The 25,247-nt window shown below is 39.9% G+C and overlaps 1 protein-coding gene across 1 annotated transcript; it reads right to left on the bottom strand.

Annotated features, from left to right (window-relative positions):
* Positions 1-5,064: 5,064 nt before the first annotated feature.
* LOC137635566 (uncharacterized) lies at positions 5,065-11,663 on the bottom strand. Its single transcript, XM_068368029.1, has 5 exons — positions 11,480-11,663; positions 11,068-11,325; positions 9,499-9,654; positions 8,400-8,772; positions 5,065-5,203 (listed from the first exon to the last, which is right to left on the bottom strand). The coding sequence occupies exons 1-4, from the start codon at positions 11,543-11,545 to the stop codon at positions 8,692-8,694; spliced, it is 561 nt and encodes a 186-aa protein (XP_068224130.1). The 5' UTR covers positions 11,546-11,663; the 3' UTR covers positions 5,065-5,203; positions 8,400-8,691.
* Between the last annotated feature and the right edge of the window lie 13,584 nt (positions 11,664-25,247).

The following is a 25,247-nucleotide window of genomic DNA, read 5'->3' as shown; positions in this document are numbered from 1 at the left end:
ACATCCTCTGCAAAGAACACATTTTAAGAGTTAACTTTCCCAAAGATAAACTCAAGAATAAAGAAAAATTTGAATGCAATCTCATGAAAGACCTTTAGAACTCAGATACTTATTGTATATTTTATCATTTTTCTTAAGTGATTATTAATTATATTGATTTTGATTTATAATTTTATCAAACACTAAGTTCACATCTGTATTTTGGTAATGGAATAATTACGAAAAGAATGTAAATCAATAAAAAGTAGTATTTTTATGATAAGAAAAAAATTATAACAGATGCTCCAACATTGACCTGGTATGTTTCATAAATAGAAGGCTGGTCCAACTTTACGAAAACCGCTGAAATTTCCCCATAAACGATCAGCAACTGAACATCAAATGCTATGGAAAAAATATTGGAGTTTAAAAGGGTTAACTACTGAGTGTACATTGACTTTGGAGTTTCCTAGTCCTCTAGAGATTAAGAAATTGAACACAAATAATAAAATTAATGGCTTTCAGAAAAAACTATTTGGTTTTAGAGGACTTTGAAAGTACACTATACAAACTCTAAATTCTTTATTCTTTTAACAGAAGATATATTTTGTAAATTACCTTCAGACTGTACCTATATGTCGTTAGTTTAATATAAAGGCCCGGAAATATTAATCTGTAGTGTGGCTTGGCCCCGCAACTGGGCCCCCTTCATCATCGGATTCCATTTTTCGGGGATATCCGAAAAGAAATCGCAGCGGTTTCGCCGTTTTGAGAATTCAAGGTTGAATCCCTTGTCGTGCGTCTTGTGGCCCTGAAAAAAACAATGGCATGAAATGCTTACAAATTCACCTCGACACGTAACTGTTAACCCTTTTACCCCCAAAGGACGTACTGGTACGTTTCACAAAACTCATCCCTTTACCCCCAAAGGACGTACTGGTACGTTTCACAAAACTCATCCCTTTACCCCCAAAGGACGTACTGGTACGTTCCACAAAACTCATCCCTTTACCCCCAAAGGACGTACTGGTACGTTTCACAAAACTCATCCCTTTACCCCCAAAGGACGTACTAGTACGTTTCACAAAACTCATCCCTTTACCCCCTTGGACGTACCGGTACGTCCTTGCAAAAAATGCTATAAACATTTTTTTTTCATATTTTTGATAATTTTTTGAGAAAATTCAGGCCTTTTCCAAGAGAATGAGACCAACCTGACCTCTCTATGACAAAAATTAAGGCTGGTAGAGCAATTTAAAAAAAAATATACTGCAAAATGTGCTGGGGAAAAAATAACCCCTTGGGGGTTAAGGGTTGGAAATTTTCAAAGAGCCTGGGGGTTAAAGGGTTAATAATTCCCTAGCGTCAAGTTTCGAACGTAGTAATGTGAAATATAAAATTACCAAAACAACAATACTATTTATAGCATGGAAGGAATTATCAAAATTTTGAAACAAGTCTTAATAAAATATTAACTCGTGGCTGCCAATCCAAAAAACACTGTATTACAAACCCACCATAATTCTATAAATCAAGCTCTTTATATTCCCAAATGTTAAACTATTAAAACTTCAAAAGTTCAAAGTTGGAGCAAATGTTTTTATGTTGACCAGACTGACATGAGTCTTTTTAGAGAGTTATGGGGTCTTTTGACTGGCCAGACAGTACTACATTGGATCCTCCTCTCTGGTTACGGTTCATTTTCCCTTTGCCTACATACACACTGAATAGTCTGGCATATTCTTTACATATTCTCCTCTATCCTCATACACCTGACAACACAGATTACCAAACAATTCTTCATCACCCAAGGGGTTACTGCGCTGTAATTGCTCAGTGCCTCTCTCCTCTTGGTAAGGGTAGAAGAGATTCTTTAGCTATGGTAAGCAGCTCTTCTAGGAGAAGGACACTCCAAAATCAAACCACTGTTCTCTAGTCTTGGGTAGTGCCATAGCCTCTGTACCATGGCCTTTCACTGTCTTGGGTTAGAGTTCTCTTGCTTGAGGGTACACTCGAGCACACTCTCCTATCTTATTTCTCTTCCTCTTATTTTGTTAAAGTTTTTATAGTTTATATAGGAGATATTTATTGTTGTTACTCTTCTTAGAATATTTTATTTTCCTTTTTTCCTTTCCGCACTGAGCTATTTTCCCTGTTGGAGCCCCTAGGCTTATAGCATACTGCTTTTCCAACTAGGGTTGTAGCTTAGTAAGTAGTAATAATAATAATAATAATAATATATATGACATATCTATTATGACGTTGTTACAGTTTTTAGAATGATTTACTGTTAATTTGTTCTCATCATCTATTTATTTCCTTATTTCCTTTCCTCATTGGGCTATTTTTCCCTATTGGAGCCCTTGGGCTTAAAGCCTCTTGCTTTTCCAACTAAGGTTGTAGCTTGGCTAGTAACAATAATAATAATAATCATGTAAAAAAGCATCCAGCATTGCGAGCATATTCCAACCCTAAAGCCATAATCCTCCAATAATTTTTATATGACATTTTGTATATTGTACAGTACAGTACTAGAGAAATGGATATATATATATATATTTGACCATGGAAAAATTCTGGTGGATATGAATGTGTTGAGGTGGTTTGGCCATGTTGAGAGAATGGAAAATGGCTGTCTGCTAAAGAAGGTGATGAATGCAAGAGTTGATGGGAGAAGTACAAGAGGAAGGCCAAGGTTTGGGTGGATGGATGGTGTGAAGAAAGCTCTGGGTGATAGGAGGATAGATGTGAGAGAGGCAAGAGAGCGTGCTAGAAATAGGAATGAATGGCGAGCGATTGTGACGCAGTTCCGGTAGGCCCTGCTGCTTCCTCCGGTGCCTTAGATGACCGCGGAGGTAGCAGCAGTAGGGGATTCGGCATTATGAAGCTTCATCTGTGGTGGATAATGTGGGAGGTTGGGCTGTGGCACCCTAGCAGTACCAGCTGAACTCGGTTGAGTCCCTGGTTAGGCTGGGAGGAACGTAGAGAGCAGAGGTCCCCTTTTTGTTTTGTTTCATTGTTGATGTCGGCTACCCCCCAAAATTGGGGGAAGTGCCTTTGGTATATGTATGTATGTACCAAAAGACATGACAACAAAGGTACACCAGCACTTAGGATATGGAAGCATCTACAATCAAAGTAAAGGTTACTTTGAACCACAAGGTTTAAAGGTCACTCATGGATAGCAGAGGCAAGGGAGAGTGACATTGCCCTAGAGACTGACCATATGTAATATGATCAGCGCCCAAGCCTCCTCTCCACCCAAGCTAAGACCAGGGAGGGCCAGGCAGTGTTTTTAAGATATTTTATTTCAATTGTTCATTATTCTCAGGTCGTTTGTTATTTCCTTATTTCCTTTCCTCACTGGGATATTTTTCCCTGTTGGAGTCCTTGGGCTTATATCATCTTGCTTTTCCAACTAGGGTTGTAGCCTAACTAGTAATAATAATAATAATAACAATAACAATAATAATAATAACTGGCATCTTGTTGAGTTGCTGTGGGCTAATAGGTAACGTCTCTGCCTGGTGTTTGCCAGTCGGGGGTTCGAGGCCCGCCTGGACTTGTTAGTGTCATTAGTGTCTGCAACCTTACCATCCTTGTGAGCTAAGGTTGGGGGGTTTGGGGGAGCCTATAGGTTTATCTGCTGAGTCATCAGCAGCCACTGCCTGGCCCTCCCTGGTCCTAGCTTGGGTGGAGAGGAGGCTTGGGCGCTGATCATATAATATATGGTCAGTCTCTAGGGCATTGTCCTGATTGCCAGGGCAATGTCACTGTCCCTTGCCTCTGCCATTCATGAGCGACCTTTAAACCTTTAAACTGATGTAGTGTCCCTTCTTGGTTCTGGGAGCTGAGGGTCCATAATCCCTTGCTATCCAAAAAGGCTTAGACATTCCTTGTTAAAATTTAATCACAGAAGTGCACAAGGAATTAGATCCAAAAATCAATGCTTGAGAGTGAATGTAAATATTAGGAGTGTAGCACGTACTGATTTTCTTTTAAGGACATTTTTCTTTGGAAAGATCCTAGCAGCATAAAGACGTATTAAATAGGTATATACAAGATATTAACTCGAAGCCAATCTACACAACAGTAATTTATGTTTAATTACTTTAGTAAACAACCTGGAACTCTGTATTCCAAACCATAGTTTGAATGGTTTATCAAAATATTCTAGACAAGTAACCTAAGCATTACTTGTGCTCAAAATTATCCTTCCCTTTCCTTCAATTGAGTCCCACCACCTACAGTTGGTGGTAGTCAACAATATGAACATCAGTGGAGATTCATGGAAATAATCGGAATTTTAACCCTTTTACCCCGAGGCTCTTTGGAAATTTCCAACCCTTAACCCCCAAGGGGTTATTTTTTCCCCAGCACATTTTGCAGTATATATTTTTTAAATTGCTCTAACAGCCTTAATTTTTGTCATAGAGAGGTCAGGTTGGTCTCATTCTCTTGGAAAATGCCTGAATTTTTTCAAAACATTATCAAAAATATGAAAAAAAATATTTTTATAGCATTATTTTGCAAGGACGTATCGGTACGTCCATGGGGGTAAAGGGATGAGTTTTGTGAAACGTACCAGTACGTCCTTTGGGGGTAAAAGGGTTAATAATGACATTTTTTATTTCCACAGTCAACTGAAGTTCAAATACATGTCCATTCTCTCCACCACTGACTCATAATATCAAGAAAAGGGTTAAAGAGAACTTCAAAACTGAAGAAAAGATTAACAGCCTGGGGTTTTCAGGAAACTGGAAAATGTTTAAATTCTATTATTAATATCTAATAACCCAATATTTTTTTACACTGACGGCCTCATTTTGCTGGCTTATGGATTCAGCAACGATACACTTTAATACCAAGAATGTTAAACTTACTTGTAGTATAAGTTACACTGCAGAGGTACAGAGAAACACATTGAAATAAATACAGTACGCATTCGACACGTCAATTGCGGACGATCGTACGTACACCGGAAAAGAACTCAAACTGCAGATCATTACCTGATGTTTCCATCTTTGCATCCCGTCACCCACATCCGGTCGCCGATTGGAACGAGGCAGTTAATCTGTCCGGGATGGCCGGCATACCGATCGATGTGAAAACTGAAGTCTCCCCACTTGAAGATGAACATGACCCCTTCGCCGGATCCCACCACAAGGCGGGAATCGTCGCGAACGAGGGTCATGGCAGTTAGCTCGCTTTCGTACATTTCTGACTGAAAAGAAAAATGTTTATGAATACATACATACATATACCAAGACACTTCCCCCAATTTTGGAGGGTAGCCCACATCAAATTGAAAAAAGGGGACCTTTCCTCTCTTACGTTCCTCCCAGCCTGACAAGCTTCATAAGTGGTGGATAAAAATGAATTTATGAATAAAAATAAGGTACTCAACTTACAAAACATTCGTCATACAAACACAAGATAAGATAAAGAAATGCTGAAATAAAACAGTATATCATTTAACCCTTTTACCCCTAGGCTATTCGGAAATTTCCAACCCTTAACCCCCCAGGGATAATTTTTTTTCAAGCACATTTTGCAGTATATTTTTTTCAAATTGCTCTAACAGCCTTAATTTTCATCATAGAGAGGTCAGGTTGGTCTCATTCTCTTGGAAAATGCCTGAAGTTTCTCAAAAAATTATCAAAAATATGCACAAAAAAAATTAAATACCAGTTTTTTGCAAGGACGTACCGGTACGTCCTTGGGGGTAAATGGATGAGTTTTGTGAAACGTACCAGTACGTCCTTTGGGGGTAAAAGGGTTAATACAGTAAGCAAACAATCATTTGTAATAACCTGATATCTATTTCATTTGAAACCCGACTATTTGTTGACTTTTGTAGCTGAAAATCACAGGAACGGGATTCAGGTTAAGCTTACCCAAAGACGAAATTTTTCAAAATTCTGACTTACGCACAGCTTCATGATCATAAACTCTCTAAGTAACAGATCTTAGCTAATTAGAGTTATTCCAAGTCAAATCTGATCTGTTGCCTTTCCAAAGATGATAGGCTTCCCGTTTCTCCAAATACTATATTTGCATCAGTCCACCTTCACCATGATAATCAGTAGGTTAGTTTGTAAAGCATAGTTGTATAATGTAGTTTCCTTACTATCATTCATGATTACCATCCATCCATCCATATACCAAGGCACTTCCCCCAATTTTGGGGGGTAGCCGACATCAACAAGAAACAAAACAAAAAAGGGGACCTCTACTCTCTACGTTCCTCCAGCCTAACCAGGGACTCAGCCGAGTTCAGCTGGTACTGCTAGGGTGCCACAGCCCAACCTCCCACATTTTCCACCACAGATGAAGCTTCATACTGCTGAGTTCCCTACTGCTGCTACCTCCGCGGTCATCTAAGGCACCATACTTTCAAATAATGATAATGATACAAAAGTTTGTTGATATCAAAAAGCATATTCTGTAGTGCATCACACTTAGTATCCCCTTAAAAATGATGGCAGATTGCCTACCTGTATCCTAACCACCAACTTAGTGCGCAGTTTATCAAGATCTGTTTGTCCATAACCCTAATTTGTTGTCTTTTTGATTTTCCTCCCAAATACAAAAGTATTCATTCTTCCAAATAACTTTGGCATTTTGAATTATGCTTTATCATCATGTGCTAATTTTCCATGCTTTGTCTTTTATAGTCAGTGTATCCATCGTTCTTGATTTTGTGACTGGTACCATAATTAAATCATGAAGTCTGCCTATTCTCCTTCAAAATAGAAATATACTCACCCTCATTACCGGAATACAGTCAGTGACAACAACTAAAACAAGGCTATCAAACACTCACTGACATAAGGAAACTGTTGTCAAGAAAGTTCATTATCAAATATGCAACAGAATTTATGTTATATAATAGAGGAAGATGGGAGAAGTACAAGAAAAAGGCCAAGGTTTGGGTGGATGGATGGGGTAAAGTAAGCTCTGGGTGATAGGAGGATAGATGTGAGAGATTCAAGAGAGCGTGCTAGAAATAGGAATGAATGGCGAGCGATTGTGACACAGTTCCGGTAGGCCCTGCCGCTTCTTCCGGTCGCCCTGGATGACCGCGGAGGTGGCAGCAGTAGGGAATTCAGCGTTATAAAGCTTCATCTGTGGTGGATAACGGGGGAGGGTGGGCTGTGGCACCCTAGCAGTACCAGTCGAACTCGGTCGAGTCCCTTGTCAGGCTGGGAGGAATGTGGAGAGGAAAGGTCCCCTTTTTTTCATTTGTTTGATGTTGTCTACTCCCAAAATTGGTGAAGTGCCTTGGTATAGGTATGTATGTATAATAGACTATAGTATTACTAAACATGATCATTCATTTACCACTCATGAGGGCCATTTCCCAAACCATTAAAAAGACAATACAAAAGAATAAATGTAACTCTTCTCAAAAAATGAAAGGAGACCGTAACACAGTACTGGACAAGCAGATATGCACCTTGTGGGACTGCTCTGACGGCTCAAAAAAGCCACCCGACCAACCTCCTTCACATTTCTGGCTGGTCTCTAAACCTACAAGCGTGGCAGTTTTAGTTCTACCGCATAACAAAACAAGTGCAGGTGCTGCCCACCCATTAGGTAGCAGCAGTAGGGGATTCAGCATTATGAAGCTTCATCTGTGTTGGATAACGGGGGAGGGTGGGCTGTGGCACCCTAGCAGTACCAGCTGAACTCGGTTGAGTCCCTTGTTAGGCTGGGAGGAACGTAGAGAGTAGAGGTCCCCTTTTTGTTTTTGTTTCATTTTTTTTTTTTTTTTCAGAATATAAAAATACATTGGTAAGACCAATAGTCCTCTTGTAATTAATAGGTTGTCATAAACAAATTGTAGTTTCAAGTCTAGCAATAAAATTTGTATTTGCATTTTGACACCCAAAGGGGAAGAAACTGTCCAGCTTAAAAAGTGATTATTATGGCTACCTGACGTGAGGAGAGCACTAGATGAAACGAGAGTAGGAAAAGCGTCTGGTATGGATGGTGTGAGAGCTGAGATGTTGAAGGAAGGGGGTGTGACTGTACTTAAATGGTTGGTGAGATTGTTTAATATGTGTTTTGTGTTGTGCTGGGAGGAATGAAGAGAGTAGAGATTCCCTTTTTTGTTTTTATTTCATTTTTTGATGTCGGCTACCCCCCAAAATTGGGGGAAGTGCCTTGGTGTATGTATGTATGTATGTATGTATCTGTATTTTTTTGGTTTCAACTATACGTACATACTGTTCAGTCAAGATTTCTCAAGTGCCGGATTATGTACCTAAAGGTATTTAAGACATCTTATTTGTTCGCAAAATTTTGAAAATATTTACCCTTTTACATGATGCTTTAGACTATAATTTATAAAAAATAATTGGAAATAAACAATTACTATTATCATACACCCAAACATAACGCATACGAGACCTTACCTGGGCCTCCAGCCGCTTTACCCGTACGTTGATGCCCGACAGCGACCCGTCACAGAGGGACGCCGCCTAGTACTTTTTGTCGCCATACAGAGAATGGACCGTCTGTTCGCAGCATTTTCTTAAATCCCACAGCTTGACGACACCGTCGTCGTCCCCTGTGGCACATGTATTTTTGTCGATTTCCACGAAGCTGTATATACTAGCTTCGTGAGCTTCTTTGTAGTGTGACTTCAAGGAAGAGTTTTGTAAGGACTGGTCCTTACTGACACTGTAGAGAACTTTGCCGTCCGAACTATAGCACACGGTGCGGCACGGTTTGTCGTGGTGGGAGAACCTCGTCCCTTCTTCGGTTGAATCCCGACTGTACCGATATCTAAAATATAAACAGCAGAATAATGCAAACTGTAAACTAATGACTAACTAATGAAAACAATTGATATAGCAACAAATTATTTACTTTATCTTGAACATAAAACTTTACTGGCTTCTTAAAAATCAACATTAATAAAAAAGTAATATACTGTAATAATAAACCTCTCATGAAGCAGTGACTTTAAGCCCAATTTATTCGTTGTTAAAGCACTTAACTAACAAATTTTAAACCTCACAGGACCTATCAAAGAAACTGAATTTCATTTATTATTATTATCATCAGCATCACAGTTATTATCATTATTATCATTATTACTAGCTATACAACAACTCTAGTTGGAAAAACAGGATGCTATAAGGCCAAGGAACACAACTAGGAAAAATAGCCCAGTGAGAAAAGTAAATAAGGAAATAAACTACAAGTAGTGAATAATCAATATATAATATTTCAAGATCATAAACAATGTGAAAATATATTTGTTATATATTAACTACAGTCTAAAGAGAGACTTATGTCAGCCTGTTCAACATAGAAGCATTCGCTGCAAGTATGAACTTCTGAAAGTTTCACAGATTCAACTGCCAGATTAGGAAGATCATTCCATAATATGTCGATGACTGGTACTCAGTTAAACTTCTGAACAACAGCAAGACAATTATTATGAGTCATCCAAAATCAAGACAAAAGACATTCATCAATATTCAATCAGCCACGAAGTCAGCGTACCTCGATATCGGGTCCGTTTGATCCGATGGAAGAATCGTCTTCTTCGACTCCGTTCTCTTCCTCGCCCGACTCCATACCTTGGATGGCAACAATTGGAAAGCGAATGCCTTCTAGTGGAATTTCTTCATCGGACTCATCGGATTCTGGGGGATCTTCCTAGAAATCAAATAAAAGGCATTAAACAAATTTACAAGCAAACGTTGGAATGTTCAGCAATCATCTCATGATGTGCTTTCAATCCCCTTCCAAAACAGAGCTACAGATCACGGTAAAATGTATATGATATAAACGTTTTAAGCTCTCAAAGAATCAAACTGGAAAGTCAAAATGGAGAAGTTAAAGCACTGGTGATCTTCAAAGAGTACTAGCAAGGAAATTTTATTTCTAAGCTTCAAGTTTCTTTCAAGCTGTGCATTAAAGATGCACTGATAACTTGCTGATATGATTTACATTATATTGTGTTCATATACCAAATCAAACTTGTTAGATACAAAACAGAGGAATCTAAATTATAACCCGTAATTTTCAGTATTTAGTCATATGCTTTCAATCCTATTTAAGCTTTGAAAGAATCAGATTGGTAAATCAAACTTAAAATGTTAACGCATTGGCAAACTTAATACAGTACCAACATGGAATATTATTTCTAAATTTCATTTCGATTGCAAGCTTGACTTTCTAATATGCTTTGCAATATACTGCCTCCATATACCAAATCAAATTTATTTACGGGAAAAAAGAAACGGAAGCTACACTGTAACCGGTAATTTTCAACATGGAAATATGGGTCAAAATAGAAATAAATTAGCAGGCAAGTACTGTGCATTACTTTATACAAATACAACTTACTATACTTGTGAATTTTACATTTCACTGTATATATAATATGACAAAGCAAGGACAACAAACAAGTTTTTTGTTTGTATATGTGACATTACTCTTGGCCAGAATAAATTAATTATCCTATTTCATTTAACCCTTTTACCCCCAAAGGACGTACTGGTACGTTTCACAAAAGCCATCCCTTTACCCCCATGGACGTACCGGTACGTACTTGCAAAAAAAATGCTATAAATTTTTTTTTTTCATATTTTTGATAACTTTTTGAGAAAATTCAGGCATTTTCCAAGAGAATGAGACCAACCTGACCTCTCTATGACAAAAATTAAGGCTGTTAGAGCAATTTAAAAAAAATTTACTGCAAAATGTGCTGGGGAAAAAATAACCTCCTGGGGGTTAAGGGTTGGAAATTTCCAAATAGCCTGGGTTAATATCTAAGCCACAACGCAGGGTTTTCTCCTTCTTATTCTTAAATTAAACATAAGGTACAAGTTACTTTTACAGTATATTTATAAACAGATATAGAGTATATATTATCTAGTAACATACTCGAATATTTCAGCCAACTGCAGAGGATTTCTTTCTATGACAACCCTTGGACTTTAACCATGAAATTGGGGACTACTGTCCATTCATTGTATGGTACAAAAGTATATCAAAGCCGAGGAAAGATGAGGAAGAGGAAGGAGTAGGTGAGAGAAAGGGATCCGCCAACTCAACACCACTAACCTGCTCGTCCATTGGTTCGACGTTGATATCCAGGGTGGAGACGTCTCCTGAGAGCTGGTCATCTTCCTCCAGAGGGATAGCTTCAATCATGGGAGCGGCTAGGGCTGAAGGTACCGCCGCTGAGGAGGAGCCTGGAAAAAGACGGGAGGCCATGTCACCGTCAAGGAGATAAGGGCAGCCGGTGGGGGCGTTTCTTCCAAACCCTGACACCCAGGGCCGGAGGCTGGATTTGGCGGCCCGGAGAGCATCCTCATCAGCCTGGAAGTGGTAAAATACATTAGAACTAAGGAAAAAATTAAAGTATTTCCAAATATAAAACAGTAAGATACATCTCAAAATTTGATAATAGAACACTGTATTGAAATTCAATATTATAATCATAGAAGAAACAGTAGAAACAGAGAAATCTTACATCATCATTAAGCAAGACCGTTGAGAGGTCATAGCAAAAGGTGCAAGCCTCCGGGAACCAGACCATGTAGGGGGCCTGGCCCGGTTCACGGATGAAGGAGATCGCACAGTGGGCGTGGGATCGGCAGACATCGTGGCCTATCGGATCCGTAAAGGAGGCGGAGCAACCCTTGACGGCCAACGGACTTTCTGTAATAAAAAGGTTAAATAAATTAAGACGCTCCCGGAGACTCTAAAATAACATGAAAATTATAGAGAGTTTGGGAGGAATATGGTGTGCATGTAAGGTTCGTACTAAAAAAGGGGCCGGAGCCCCATTGTAATAACTAAACTGGTGAGATTTAAACTACTCCGTCGTGCGCCGGAGCAAAAAGTATATACGGGCCGGAGCCTCTGGGTAATTACAACTAACATGTAGGCTAGTGCGTGCCGGAGATCTTGAGCAAGGTCCCTTTTCACCGGGCGTCACAGGTATCTCCCCAGAAATAGATTTTTCCTTTGTCAAAATCCCTTTTCCATTGAACATCCCTGCATTATCAAGTTCATTATTTGCATAAAAAAACTATCAGAAAACAATGGAATACTGTATGGGACTTTGAAACTTATAACTCGATTTCGTTTCAAAACATTTCTGGTGCATCCCGCTAAACGTTTTCCATGTTCTATCATCGTCTCTAATAATTCCCCCTACGTTATGCGAGACCAAAAAACCTACTGTGAATGCTCTATGTGACATCTCTGTCAAGTTGACCTAACAACACTTCATTTTTACCATTCTAGGTGTCAAAAATACCATATATACTGGACATCCTTTCTAAAAACTATATCTACATGAGTTATTCTAAATAAGAAATTAGGGTTTTCATATGGATTTCAACATAAAAAAGGCAACCCCTTACAATTCCCCACCTTTGGATATCAGTAACAGGAGACCTCAAGGGGAAACTAGTCTCAGGGTAAAGATGACTTTGTCCTTTATGGATACTGATAAAAAGTTAACCCTTTTACCCCCAGGCTATTTGGAAATTTCACACCCTTAACCCCCAGGGGGCTATTTTTTTCCCAGCACATTTTGCAGTATATTTTTTTCAAATTGCTCTAACAGCCTTAATTTTTGTCATAGAGAAGTCAGGTTGGTCTCATTCTCTTGGAAAATGTCTGAATTTTCTCAAAAAAATATCAAAAAATATAAAAAAAAAAATTTATAGTATTTTTTTGCAAGGACATACCGGTACGTCCATGGGGGTAAAGGGATGGCTTTTGTGAAACGTATCAGTACGTCCTTTGGGGGTAAAAGGGTTAAGATTTATGGCACTGTATAGTAGGTCAGGTTCATTGTGCCTGGTCAAAATCTCCGCAGGATCCGAGCTGGGAGATACTAATATCCAAATAGTTCAAGATTAAGGAATGTTACGTTATCTAGTTTACAGTGGCCCCGAGTTAAGTTAGGTTAGGTAGGGAGGGCATCCAACACCAGATCAGATGAGGTAGGATGTACCACATTCCGTCAGGTCAAATTAGAGGTCTTTTGTAGAAGAGCGGTTCCATTTGGCAAGGGGGCTGTTAACCTTTAACCCTGGATAGGTACGGTGGGTCGTTTGCGACCCCGAGCGTCAAAAAAAAACAGGTTTTTCTCACGTGACTCACCCCTGTGACTGAATTTGTGGGTGATCGACCTGCAGGAGGTGTCTCCCCTACACGCTCTAGTAGTGTCCAGATGTGCATTGCTGTAGCTGTACTCCTTCCCCGATTTCTGAGACGCGTCGGGGTCGTTCGCGTCCGAGTTTACCCTTCTGAGGTAGTTTGCATAATTATCAAAGTTATTACGTATTATGAAATTGTCGTAGAATGGTGCAACTTGTATAGGTTATCAGTTGTGGAAAGTCTTGGTGGATTGTTTGGCTACCATGTGCATGTTTTTTTTTTTAGTTACAATGTCGTTCATCACCACGAGGACCATTTTACCGCGAGTGCCCCTTTTTAATTTTTTTTCATTTTTTTGCCAAGTCATTTTTCCGTAAGATATTGCCAAATAGTGTCGTAAAACTTTTGCTTGTTTAGTGTTGGAAAGTGTGTCTAGATGATCTGGCTACCCATGCATGACTTTGTTTTTGTCAGATACGACGTAGTTATTGGTATATTGGGTATTTAACTGCGGTTACCAATTTCTGTTTTTTTTTCAATATTTGTAAAAATTACTACGTAGTAAGGAATTGCCGTATATTATTCATTTTTTTTTCATGTTTATGTGTTAGAAAGTGTGCCTTGATGGTTGGGCTAACACGTGCATGTCTTTTTTTTTATCTGAGATGTCGTATATTAGAATGTCGGGCATTTTACCGCGAGTGTCCCTTTTTAATTTTTTTTAATTTTTTTGCCAAGTCATTTTTCCGTAAGATATTGCGAAATAGTGTCGTAAAACTTTTGCTTTTTTAATGTTGGAAAGTGTGTCTAGATGATCTGGCTACCCATGCGTGATTTTGTTTTTGTCAGATACGACGTAGTTATTGGTATATTGGGTATTTAACTGCGGTTGCCAATTTCTGTTTTTTTTCAATATTTGTAAAAATTTACTACGTAGTAAGGAATTGCCGTATATTATTGATTTTTTTTTCATGTTTATGTGTTAGAAAGTGTGCCTTGATGGTTGGGCTAACACGTGCATGTCTTTTTTTTTTATCTGAGATGCCGTATATTAGAATGTTGGGCATTTTTCCGCGAGTGCCCCTTTTTATTTGTTTTGCATTTTTTTGCTTAGTCATGTTACCGTAAGGAATTGGCAAGTAGTGTCGCAAAACTTATATTTTTATAGTGTTGGAAAGTGTTTCTAGATGATCTGGCTACCCATGCCTATTTTTTTTTTAGCCAGATATGGCGTATATATAAGTATGTGTTCGATTTTCCTGTGATTGCCATTTTTTCGTTTTTTCCCATTTCTTTCAAAATTACTACGTACTAAGGAACTATCACAGAGTAATATTTCATTTATATGTTTATTTGTCGGAAAATATGCCTTGATGGTTTGCCTAGCACGTGGCTGAAATTTTTTTTTTTCTGAAATGCCGTATATTAGAATGGCCATTTTTCCACGAGTGCCCCTTTTTATTTGTTTTGCATTTTTTTGCTTAGTCATGTTACCGTAAGGAATTGGCAAGTAGTGTCGCAAAACTTATATTTTTATAGTGTTGGAAAGTGTTTCTAGATGATCTGGCTACCCATGCCTATCTTTTTTTTAGCCAGATATGGCGTATATATAGGTATGTGTTTGATTTTCCGGTGATTGCCATTTTTTCGTTTTTTCCCAATTCTTTCAAAATTACTACGTACTAAGGAACTATCACAGAGTAATGATTCCTCTAGATGTTTATTTGTCGGAAAATTTTGTTTACTTTTTTTTTGATTGAATATCATCAAATTTTTTTTAGCTAAAATATTGTTTTAAATTTTTTTTTTCGATTTTATTTCCCTTCAAAAAAAAATTTTTGGGTCAGAATTTTAATTTTATAGTCGTAAAATAATCGACAATTATCCAGCAACCCACCATACAATTTTTATGCATATCCAATAATAATTAGATTAGTAAATAACACCTTGAAATTGACATACCCTTCCTACATTTCAAGTGGCAGATTAGGGAGTCTGAGTCAGTGTGGTTGGCGGCCATTTTGTGGACATATCCGAAGCGTAAGCTGCCCTATCTATATATATTCTTGTTCCCTATAGAATTTTTGATATTTTGGTATATTTTTACCTGCATAAATATCATATTATATATTAAATATATGTATTTTGTTACGAAATTTCCAAGTACTCAAAAAATTACCTTTAGATATGGCCCCTGATATAAATGTAATTTACAAAATAATGAAGATTTTTTTACATATTTCTATTTTAGGATAACATATGTTTATTCCCTAAAAAAATTAGCCACTTCCTATTTCATTTGGGTACCCAAAAAAATTCATGAAATTTGGACAATTTTTTTTGGCCAAAAAAAGTTACCCTTTTTTTCTCATTTCAGATCTTCACCTCCATGGGTCTGACTTCATCCAAAATACATCAAGATGTGTCCTAAACATTCAAGAATCAATTCCTAAAAGGATTTGTGTATATATGTATAAACTTTTTTTTTATGAATTTTTATGTCAGGTCTTTTTTTTGTTCTACTTAATTTTTTAAAATATTTATAATAAATAGTTTTTCTGCAGATGAGTAGTATTTATCTTTACAGTTGTTTTAAGCATTCATTGAAGTTTTTTTTGGCAAAAGAAAAAAGGAGGTTACTGCAAAAACTGATTTTTCAAGAATTTTTTTTGGCGTCGGGGTCGTTCGCGTCCGAGTATACCCTTAAAGGGGTGTCCGAGGACCGTACCTATCCAGGGTTAAAGGGGTGCAAAACTGGTACACTACTGTTTAAAAGGTTATATAGTTCTTGAATTGGAACATTCATTAACAATGTTGCTGTTGGTGATGGTTATTTAACCTTCATTGAAGTTATCGTCAATCACTGATATGACCCACTTTTATTGTCTCTATTGTCTTTATTGTGACGCAGTTCCGGTAGGCCCTGCTGCTTCCTCCGGTGCCTTAGATGACCGCGGAGGTAGCATCAGTAGGGGATTCAGCATTATGAAGCTTCATCTGTGGTGGATAATGTGGGAGGTTGGGCTGTGGCACCCTAACAGTACCAGCTGAACTCGGTTGAGTCCCTTGTCAGGCTGGGAGGAACGTAGAGAGTAGAGGTCCCCTTTTTGTTTTGTTTTATTTGTTGATGTCGGCTACCCCCCCAAAATTGGGGGGAAGTGCCTTGGTATATGTATATGTACTTTGGAAAGCCAATCTTTAACACACTGCCAACTATACTGTATGTATAAATAGCTTTTGTTGCTCATCTTAAAAGTCAAAAACACTACTAGGACCACTTTCCATCATAAGCTCCAAAATTAAGATACCATCTCCGTACTTCACAATTAGATTCATGGGGGCCTTGATCGAGCACCGCATGATACCTTACGTTAAAGTTTAGGTTACGATACATACTCCCATATATTTTATTAATTACTGTAGTGTATACAAAATACCATACTATACTTAGATACATGCCATGTATTTAGGTAACGAGATGGTATGGTTGTGAGTCAACTTGCCGCAGACACTAACCACTTATGAGATGTGCTGTCTCACCTTTGCTAATCAAGCTGTACTGTAGTGATATTACTGTACATACATTACAGTAATACTGTACTGTATTTATTGCACCATCGGTGGGTATTGTTACATAAAAACAAGGGTTTTCTTGTTACTTATATGTAGGGTGATGTGGCGAAGACTTGGGCGTTGAGTCGTCTCACCTAGTAGTAAAGCCGCTTAGGCATTGAGTCGCCTGTAGTAAAACCACTTAGGCATTGAGTCGTCTGTAGTAAAACCACTTAGGCATTGAGTCGCCTGTAGTAAAACCACTTAGGCATTGAGTCGTCTGTAGTAAAACCACTTAGGCATTGAGTCGCCTGTAGTAAAACCACTTAGGCATTGAGTCGTCTGTAGTAAAACCACTTAGGCATTGAGTCGCCTGTAGTAAAACCACTTAGGCATTGAGTCGTCTTGCCTTGTAGTAAAGCCGCTTAGGCATTGAGTCGTCTTGCCTTGTAGTAAAGCCGCTTAGGCATTGAGTCGTCTTGCCTTGTAGTAAAGCCGCTTAGGCATTGAGTCGTCTTGCCTTGTAGTAAAGCCGCTAAGGCATTGAGTCATCTTGCTATGTAGGAAAGCTCCTTAAGCGTTGAGTCATCTTGCCTTGAAGAAAACCCACACAGGCGTTGAGTCGTTGTGCCTTGTAGCAAAGACTCTTAGGCGTCGCATCATCTTGCCTAGTAGAATAACCACCTAGGCGTTGAGTTGTCTTGCCCTACAGAAAAGCCACTTAGCGTTGAGTTGCCTTGCCTTATAGAAGCCGCTTAGGCGTCGAGTTTTCTTGCCTTGTAATAAAGCTTCTTAGGCGTTGAGTTGCCTTGTTTTCTAGGAAAGCCTCTTAGGCGTTCAGTCGTCTTGCCAAGTTGGAAAGCCGCTTAGGCGTCGAGTCGTCTTGCCTTGTAGGAAAGCCGCTTAAGCGTTGAATCGTTGTGCCTTGTGGGAAAGACGCTTAGACATTGAGTCATCTTGCCTTGTAGGAATGCTTACTCAGGCTTACCTTAATATTCTATGTCGCTAAAACCAAAATCCTCTGGTTCTTGCGCCACCAACTTTACACTTCTCACATGGACCCCTAAAATCACCTAGGTGCTCTTTTTGAAATAAATAATGAAAAAATTCGGGGGAAACTCGAGTAAAGTCACGTAGGTGTAAATACCTTATTGTCTTCAACGAATCAATTTGATCAATATGAGTGATAAACTCAACAACATCGCTCATAGAGTAACTATACGCAACACGTCTAACCATTATGGCGGTTAGAGTTGGAAAGGATCGACTCCAGGTCAATCTTGGGTCATGTGGGGGGGGATTAAAAATTTGAAATCACGCGGCCCACAAAAGGGTTAGTTCGGTTGGTTTGTTTGACACTGGCTATATCTACCAAAATATCTTTAACTAGATGTTGCCTAACCTAACCTTTGATTGTATATATAACAAATTAGTATTCGGCATAATTTCAGAATGTACCCCAATGAAATAACAATCTTAATAAGAGGTTAAAAATTACATTGTTGGAATTAGCGAAAACATAAGTCCTAACATTGATAACTGTTCAAGCTTGCGCCACCAGCTGATAGCCAATCAGCCCGCCGCCCAACGGGTGTTATTATAGTCAGGCAGGAAACAATGCTTGGAGGAAATTTTACGACCGATTAACTTGGCCGTGGCTTCAGCGGACGACGCATTGTAACGACCTTTCCCTAACCTAAGTGAGTAGTGGAATAAAGCAAGGCTGTACTGGCTCTACAACATTATTCAAATTAATTACTTATCAGATTATAAAACAAGTAGAAAAGGAAGGTAATGGTTTTAAAAATGATATTATAAAGCTAGTAGTATTATTTTTTGCTGATGATGTCCTAGTGCTTGCTGAGAATATAGAGGATGCTGAATTGAACATAAGGAAAGTGATAGATATAGGAAAGCAGTGTGGTTTAGACATAAATAGAGATAAAAGTAGCATACTTATATATAATATGAAGGAGAAACCAGATAATATAGAGGGAATAAGAGTAGTAAGCAAAGGAAAGTGATAGATATAGGAAAGCAGTGTGGTTTAGACATAAATAGAGATAAAAGTAGCATACTTATATATAATATGAAGGAGAAACCAGATAATATAGAGGGAATAAGAGTAGTAAGCAAAGGAAAGTGATAGATATAGGAAAGCAGTGTGGTTTAGACATAAATGGAGATAAAAGTAGCATACTTATATATAATATGAAGGAGAAACCAGATAATATAGAGGGAATAAGAGTAGTAAGCAAAGGAAAGTGATAGATATAGGAAAGCAGTGTGGTTTAGACATAAATAGAGATAAAAGTAGCATACTTATATATAATATGAAGGAGAAACCAGATAATATAGAGGGAATAAGAGTAGTAAGCAAAGGAAAGTGATAGATATAGGAAAGCAGTGTGGTTTAGACATAAATAGAGATAAAAGTAGCATACTTATATATAATATGAAGGAGAAACCAGATAATATAGAGGGAATAAGAGTAGTAAGCAATATTAAATACCTAGGTATCAAGGTAGATGATAGTAGGAATATGTTCAAAACACAGAAAAGTGAAATGATAGTTAAGGCGCAAAAGCTAGCTAATCTTACATAGAAAAAAGTTGTAATAAGATAATGATAGGGAAAGCATACTGGAAAAGTGTAGCACTACCTTCTATATTATATGGAACAAACGTAATTAACTTAACGGAAACGGAAATAGAAAAGTTGCAAAGAATAGAGAATGGAGTGTATAGAAGGATGTTAGGGGGCGTAAAGAATACAGCAATTGTAGCCTTGAGAGGGGATTTAGGAGCATCTGCTATGAAAACAAGGGTAATAGATGGAAAGCTGAGGTACCTTAATAGCATTTTTAAGGGAGAAAAGGACCTACTTACAGCAATAGTCAATGATATGGAAGAAAAAGAGAGGAAGTGGTGGATGCATGTGAAGAAGTATGCTGAGGAATGTGGGTTGGCGATGATAGAAGTCAAGAGATGTACGAAAGAGGACATAAAGAAGAGAACAAAAGAATGGGACACAAGCAAATGGAAGAGTGAAATGGAGTGCAAGGAGAGTCTAATTTTGTATAAAAACTGGAAAAGTGAAATCAAGGAGGAGGAAGTGTATGACAACACATTTTTGTCAATTTTATTATTCAGAGCAAGGACAAACTCACTGGGCTTGAATATAAAAAACAGACACCAAGATGGAAATATAAACTGTGTATTCTGTGATGTAGAAGAAAATGCTAACCACTTCATGTTATATTGTCCACAGTTTAGTGATATAAGAATAAAAAGCAATTGAGCTCCAACAACCATACGAAGAAGATAGTGCACAAACAGTTGGAAAATTCCTTTTTTGTGAAGAAAATATGTTATTTTTATAATAAAATAAATTTTTTAATATACTTACCCGGTGATTATATAAGCTGCAACTCTGTTGCTTGACAGAAAACTCTACGTTAAAAATCCGCCAGCGATCGCTATACAGGTAGGGGGTGTACATCAACAGCGCCATCTGTCGGGCAGGTACTCAGTACTCAATGTAAACACAGAACTCAATTTTCTCCTCGGTCCACTGGGTCTCTATTGGGGAGGAAGGGAGGGTCCTTTAATATATAATCACCGGGTAAGTATATTCAAAAATTTATTTTATTATACAAATAACATTTTTCAATATTAAACTTAGCCGGTGATTATATAAGCTGATTCACACCCAGGGGGGTGGGTAGAGACCAGCAATGATTGTTTACATTATTATGAGCTAAGGATTTTTTATTTCATTTTAGCAGTTATTCAAAATAACAAACATAAAATAAATAAGTACCTGGTAAGGAAGTCGACTTGAAAAATTACTCTGCCTTTTAAAGTACGTCTCCCTTACGGAGCCTCGCGATCCTCTTAGGATGCTGAGCGACCCCTAGGAGCTGAAGTATCAAGGGTTGCAACCCATACAACAGGACCTCATCAAAACCTCTAATCTAGGCGCTTCTCAAGAAATGACTTTGACCACCCGCCAAATCAACCAGGATGCGAAAGGCTTCTTAGCCTTCCGGACAACCCAAAAACAATAATAAAACATTTCAAGAGAAAGATTAAAAAGGTTATGGAATTAGGGAATTGTAGTGGTTGAGCCCTCACCCACTACTGCACTCGTTGCTACGAATGGTCCCAGAGTGTAGCAGTTCTCGTAAAGAGACTGGACATTCTTAAGATAAAAAGACGCGAACACTGACTTGCTTTTCCAATAGGTTGCGTCGATTATACTTTGCAGAGATCTATTTTGTTTAAAGGCCACGGAAGTTGTGACAGCTCTAACTTCGTGTGTCCTCACCTTCAGCAAAGCTTGGTCTTCCTCATTCAGATGGGAATGAGCTTCTCGTATTAACAGTCTGATAAAATAGGATAAAGCATTCTTTGACATAGGCAAAGATGGTTTCTTAACTGAACACCATAAAGCTTCAGACGGGCCTCGTAAAGGTTTAGTTCTTTTGAAATAGAACTTAAGAGCTCTTACAGGGCATAAGACTCTTTCTAGTTCATTTCCAACCATACGATAAGTTGGGAATATCGAACGATATTGGCCAAGGCCGAGAAGGCAGCTCGTTTTGGCTAGAAAACCAAGTTGTAGAACATACAGCCGTTTTGGATGAGAATCCGATGTTCTTGCTGAAGGCATGAATCTCACTGACTCTTTTAGCTGTGGCTAAGCATACCAGGAAAAAGTGTCTTTAAGGTGAGATCTTTCAGGGAGGCTGATTGTAGCGGTTCGAACCTGTCTGACATAAGGAATCTTAGTACCACGTCTAAATTCCAACCAGATGTAACCAAACGACGCTCCTTCGTGGTCTCAAAAGACTTAAGGAGGTCCTGTAGATCTTTATTGTTGGAAAGATCTAAGCCTCTGTGACGGAACACTGATGCCAACATGCTTCTGTAACCCTTGATAGTGGGAGCTGAAAGAGATCGTTCTTTCCTCAGATATAAGAGGAAGTCAGCTATTTGAGTTACAGAGGTACTGGTTGAGGATACGGATACTGACTTGCACCAGTTTCGGAAGATTTCCCACTTCGATTGGTAGACTCTAAGGGTGGATGTTCTCCTTGCTCTAGCAATCGCTCTGGCTGCCTCCTTCGAAAAGCCTCTAGCTCTCGAGAGTCTTTCGATAGTCTGAAGGCAGTCAGACAAAGAGCGTGGAGGCCTTGGTGTACCTTCTTTACGTGTGGCTGACGTAGAAGGTCCACCCTTAGGGGAAGTGTTCTGGGAACGTCTACTAGCCATCGAAGTACCTCGGTGAACCATTCTCTCGCGGGCCAGAGGGGAGCAACTAGCGTCAACCTTGTCCCTTCGTGAGAGGCGAACTTCTGCAGTACCTTGTTGACAATCTTGAACGGAGGGAATGCAAATAGATCTAGATGTGACCAATCTAGGAGAAAGGCATCTATATGAACTGCTGCTGGGTCAGGGATTGGAGAGCAAAATATTGGGAGCCTCTTGGTCATCGAGGTTGCGAAGAGATCTATGGTTGGCTGGCCCCAGGTGGCCCAAAGTCTCTTGCATACATCCTTGTGGAGGGTCCATTCTGTTGGAATTATTTGTCCCTTCCGACTGAGACAATCTGCCATGACATTCAAGTTGCCTTGGATGAACCTCGTTACTAGTGATATGTTTAGACCTTTTGACCAGGTGAGGAGGTCCCTTGCGATCTCGTACAACGTCAGAGAGTAGGTCCCTCCTTGCTTGCAGATGTACGCCAAAGCCGTGGTGTTGTCCGAGTTCACCTCCACCACTTTGCCTTGAAGGAGAGACCTGAAGCTTTTCCAGGCCAGACGTACTGCCAGTAGCTCCTTGCAGTTGAAATGCATTGTCCTTTGACTCGAGTTCCATATCCCCGAGCATTCCCGACCGTCTAATGTCGCACCCCAGCCTACGTCCGATGCGTCCGAGAAGAGAACATGGTTGGGAGTCTGAACAGCCAGGGGAAGACCCTCTCTTAGGTTGATATTGTCCTTTCACCAAGTCAGACAAGACTTTATCTTTTCGGAAACCGGGATCGAGACCGCTTCTAGCGTCTTGTCCTTTTTCCAGTGAAAAGCTAGATGGTATTGAAGAGGACGGAGGTGTAGTCTTCCTAGTGACACAAATTGATCCACGGATGACAGTGTCCCTACCAGACTCATCCACAGCCTGACTGAGCAGCGTTCCTTCTTCAGCATCTTCTGGATGGATAGCAGGGCTGGGGGCTGATCGTCTTGTTGTTCAGCAACGTCCTCATCAGAGGGTTCCTCATCCGAAACTGATGAGGAAACGGCAACGGAGTGGGCAACGTCTGGCTCGATGAATCCGGTCGCACTGGTGGATGCGTGACAGAGCCGGACGCAATATCATGGAACTGCTGCACAGTCTGTGAACTGTCAACAACCATGAGTGCGCGAGGAAGCACAGCGTCAACCCGAGACTGTCTAGACCGTCTGGGTTGTGCAGTCAACACCCTACCGGGTTGCCGAGGTTGACGCACTGCGTCAAAACAAGTCACCTCTGCTGGTTGTTGAACGTCCTGAACGTCAAAAACCACCTCCGAGCGTCGCTTAATGTCAACGTGCGGCTGGCAACCCACACTGGGTCGCATCGGTGGAGTAACCACCTCAACTGGCAGACGCGAGTAGGTTACCTCAGCGTCAACAGTTCTTCTCCGCATTTAAGTCCTCTATCAAGGACGCAAGCTTGGACTGCATGTCTTGCAGCAAAGCCCATTTAGGGTCTACGGGAGCAGGTGCGGCAACAGACGGGGTTAGCGACTGAGGCGGAACCGTTTACCATCCCTGAAAGCCTTGTTATGCGTGACATAATAGTACAGCAAAACTTCAAAGGCTCGACAACAGCTGTGAAGTTGACCTGTAAACAACTTGGAGCGTCTCCTGGCTAGGCGCCAGGGAGAGTCTACCAGAATTGAGAAGTCTATCTGGGCAGAGTCATGAACTCCCAAGCCGAGAACATCTCTCGTGTCATATCAGACTCTCGCTCTATAAACCAGTTTAAAAGAAGGGAAAGCAAAGGCTGTATCCCCCAAACTCCTCCTGGTGAAAAACCAGTCGCCTAGCCAACGTAACGCTCTCTAGGAGAGCAAGAGAGCACTAGCTTAAAAACAACGGCTTCGAAGTAGCTAGGCCTAGTGTAAGCTCTGATGTTTAGGCGAACGAGGAGCAGCAGTTACAAAAAGATCCGGACGAAGATCCTTAAAAAAATCATCATGATTTAATTAAAGTCCATAGGAGGCTAAGCAGCTTTAGGCTCCTCTCCATCTGACAGAGTCCTCAAGGGAATATCAGTAGGAGGGAGAACAGCAACTTCCTCATCTACAGGAACCTTGTCCGATAAAAGCCGAGTCTCTTACTGGTGCATTAGTAGCGGACCAGAACGCAACGTCATGTAACTGCTTGACAGTCTGTGAACTGTCAACCACAACAGGTGCGTGAGGACGCACAGCGTCCACTCGAGACTGCTTTGACTGCCTAGACTGAGCAGTCAAAACAACTCTAGAATGCGGAGGTTGACGCACAGCGTCAAAACAAGTCAACTCCGATTGTTAGTGAACGTCTTGAACGTCAACAGGAGCATCAGCCAGTGGCCTAACGTCCAAATGCGGCTGAAAAACCACACGAGACCGCATCGAGTGTGGTTCTAAACAACCTGACTGACGTGACTAAGCTACGCCAACGTCAACAGTAAGCACAAAGGAACGTTAGGTTGGCTGAGAGCCAGGATATCGATGAGATAAACGGCTAGACTCAACGGACTAATCGGCAGAATAGTCTTCCATAAGGGAGGCAAGCATATACTGCATGTTTTGCCATACAACCCCTTAAGGATCAACGGAAATGGTTGTGGTAATAGACGAGGGTAACGTCTGTGACCGCAACACTTTGCCTACAAAAAAAGACTCTCGGAGTCTGTGTTACGATTTTGTTAGGCGGCGAGCAGTTATCCGATGACTGCATAGGGTCAGAGCTGTCCTAATGGCTGTAACCAGGACGCTGGACCTGTCCTGAAAGGACTGACTTTCGCTTAAGGGCTCCGAAACCTTATGACAGGTTTCTTATGCGAAAAGCCTACGGATGGCGAGGAGAAACAACGTCTCTCTCGTCTTATGGTAGGGGAGATCTTGGTAAGATACACCCGATACCATAGAGGGAAAACGTCTGTTCGTTGGTCAAGGCCTCTCGAACCCATAAGTCGTTTGACATTACTTCTCCCCTGGGCTTGGGAGCTTGTAAGAGGTCCCGGACTAGGTGAACGACAGGCACGAACAGACGAACCCTCGGACGCAACACTGTAACACTTTGCGCCTCGGACGCAACACTGTAACACTTTGCGCATATCACTTTATCACTTCGATTTTCTGTTTTGCACTTATTTTTACCTGAAACACGCAATTCTACCCTTCATTAAAAGGTAGTAATTGCGAAATTAGTCGTATAATGCAAGCTCATAATACCAGCAAAAAACAGAAAACATATTTTAAGATAAAAAGAAAATCAGTGGTTGGGAAAGAGACTAAACACTAGTTCATATAACTAC

Source organism: Palaemon carinicauda, unplaced genomic scaffold, assembly GCF_036898095.1.
Source record: "Palaemon carinicauda isolate YSFRI2023 unplaced genomic scaffold, ASM3689809v2 scaffold141, whole genome shotgun sequence".
NCBI classification, from domain to species: domain Eukaryota; kingdom Metazoa; phylum Arthropoda; class Malacostraca; order Decapoda; family Palaemonidae; genus Palaemon; species Palaemon carinicauda.
Note: the sequence above shows the minus strand (reverse complement) of the source record. Positions and strands in the feature narration are given on the sequence as shown.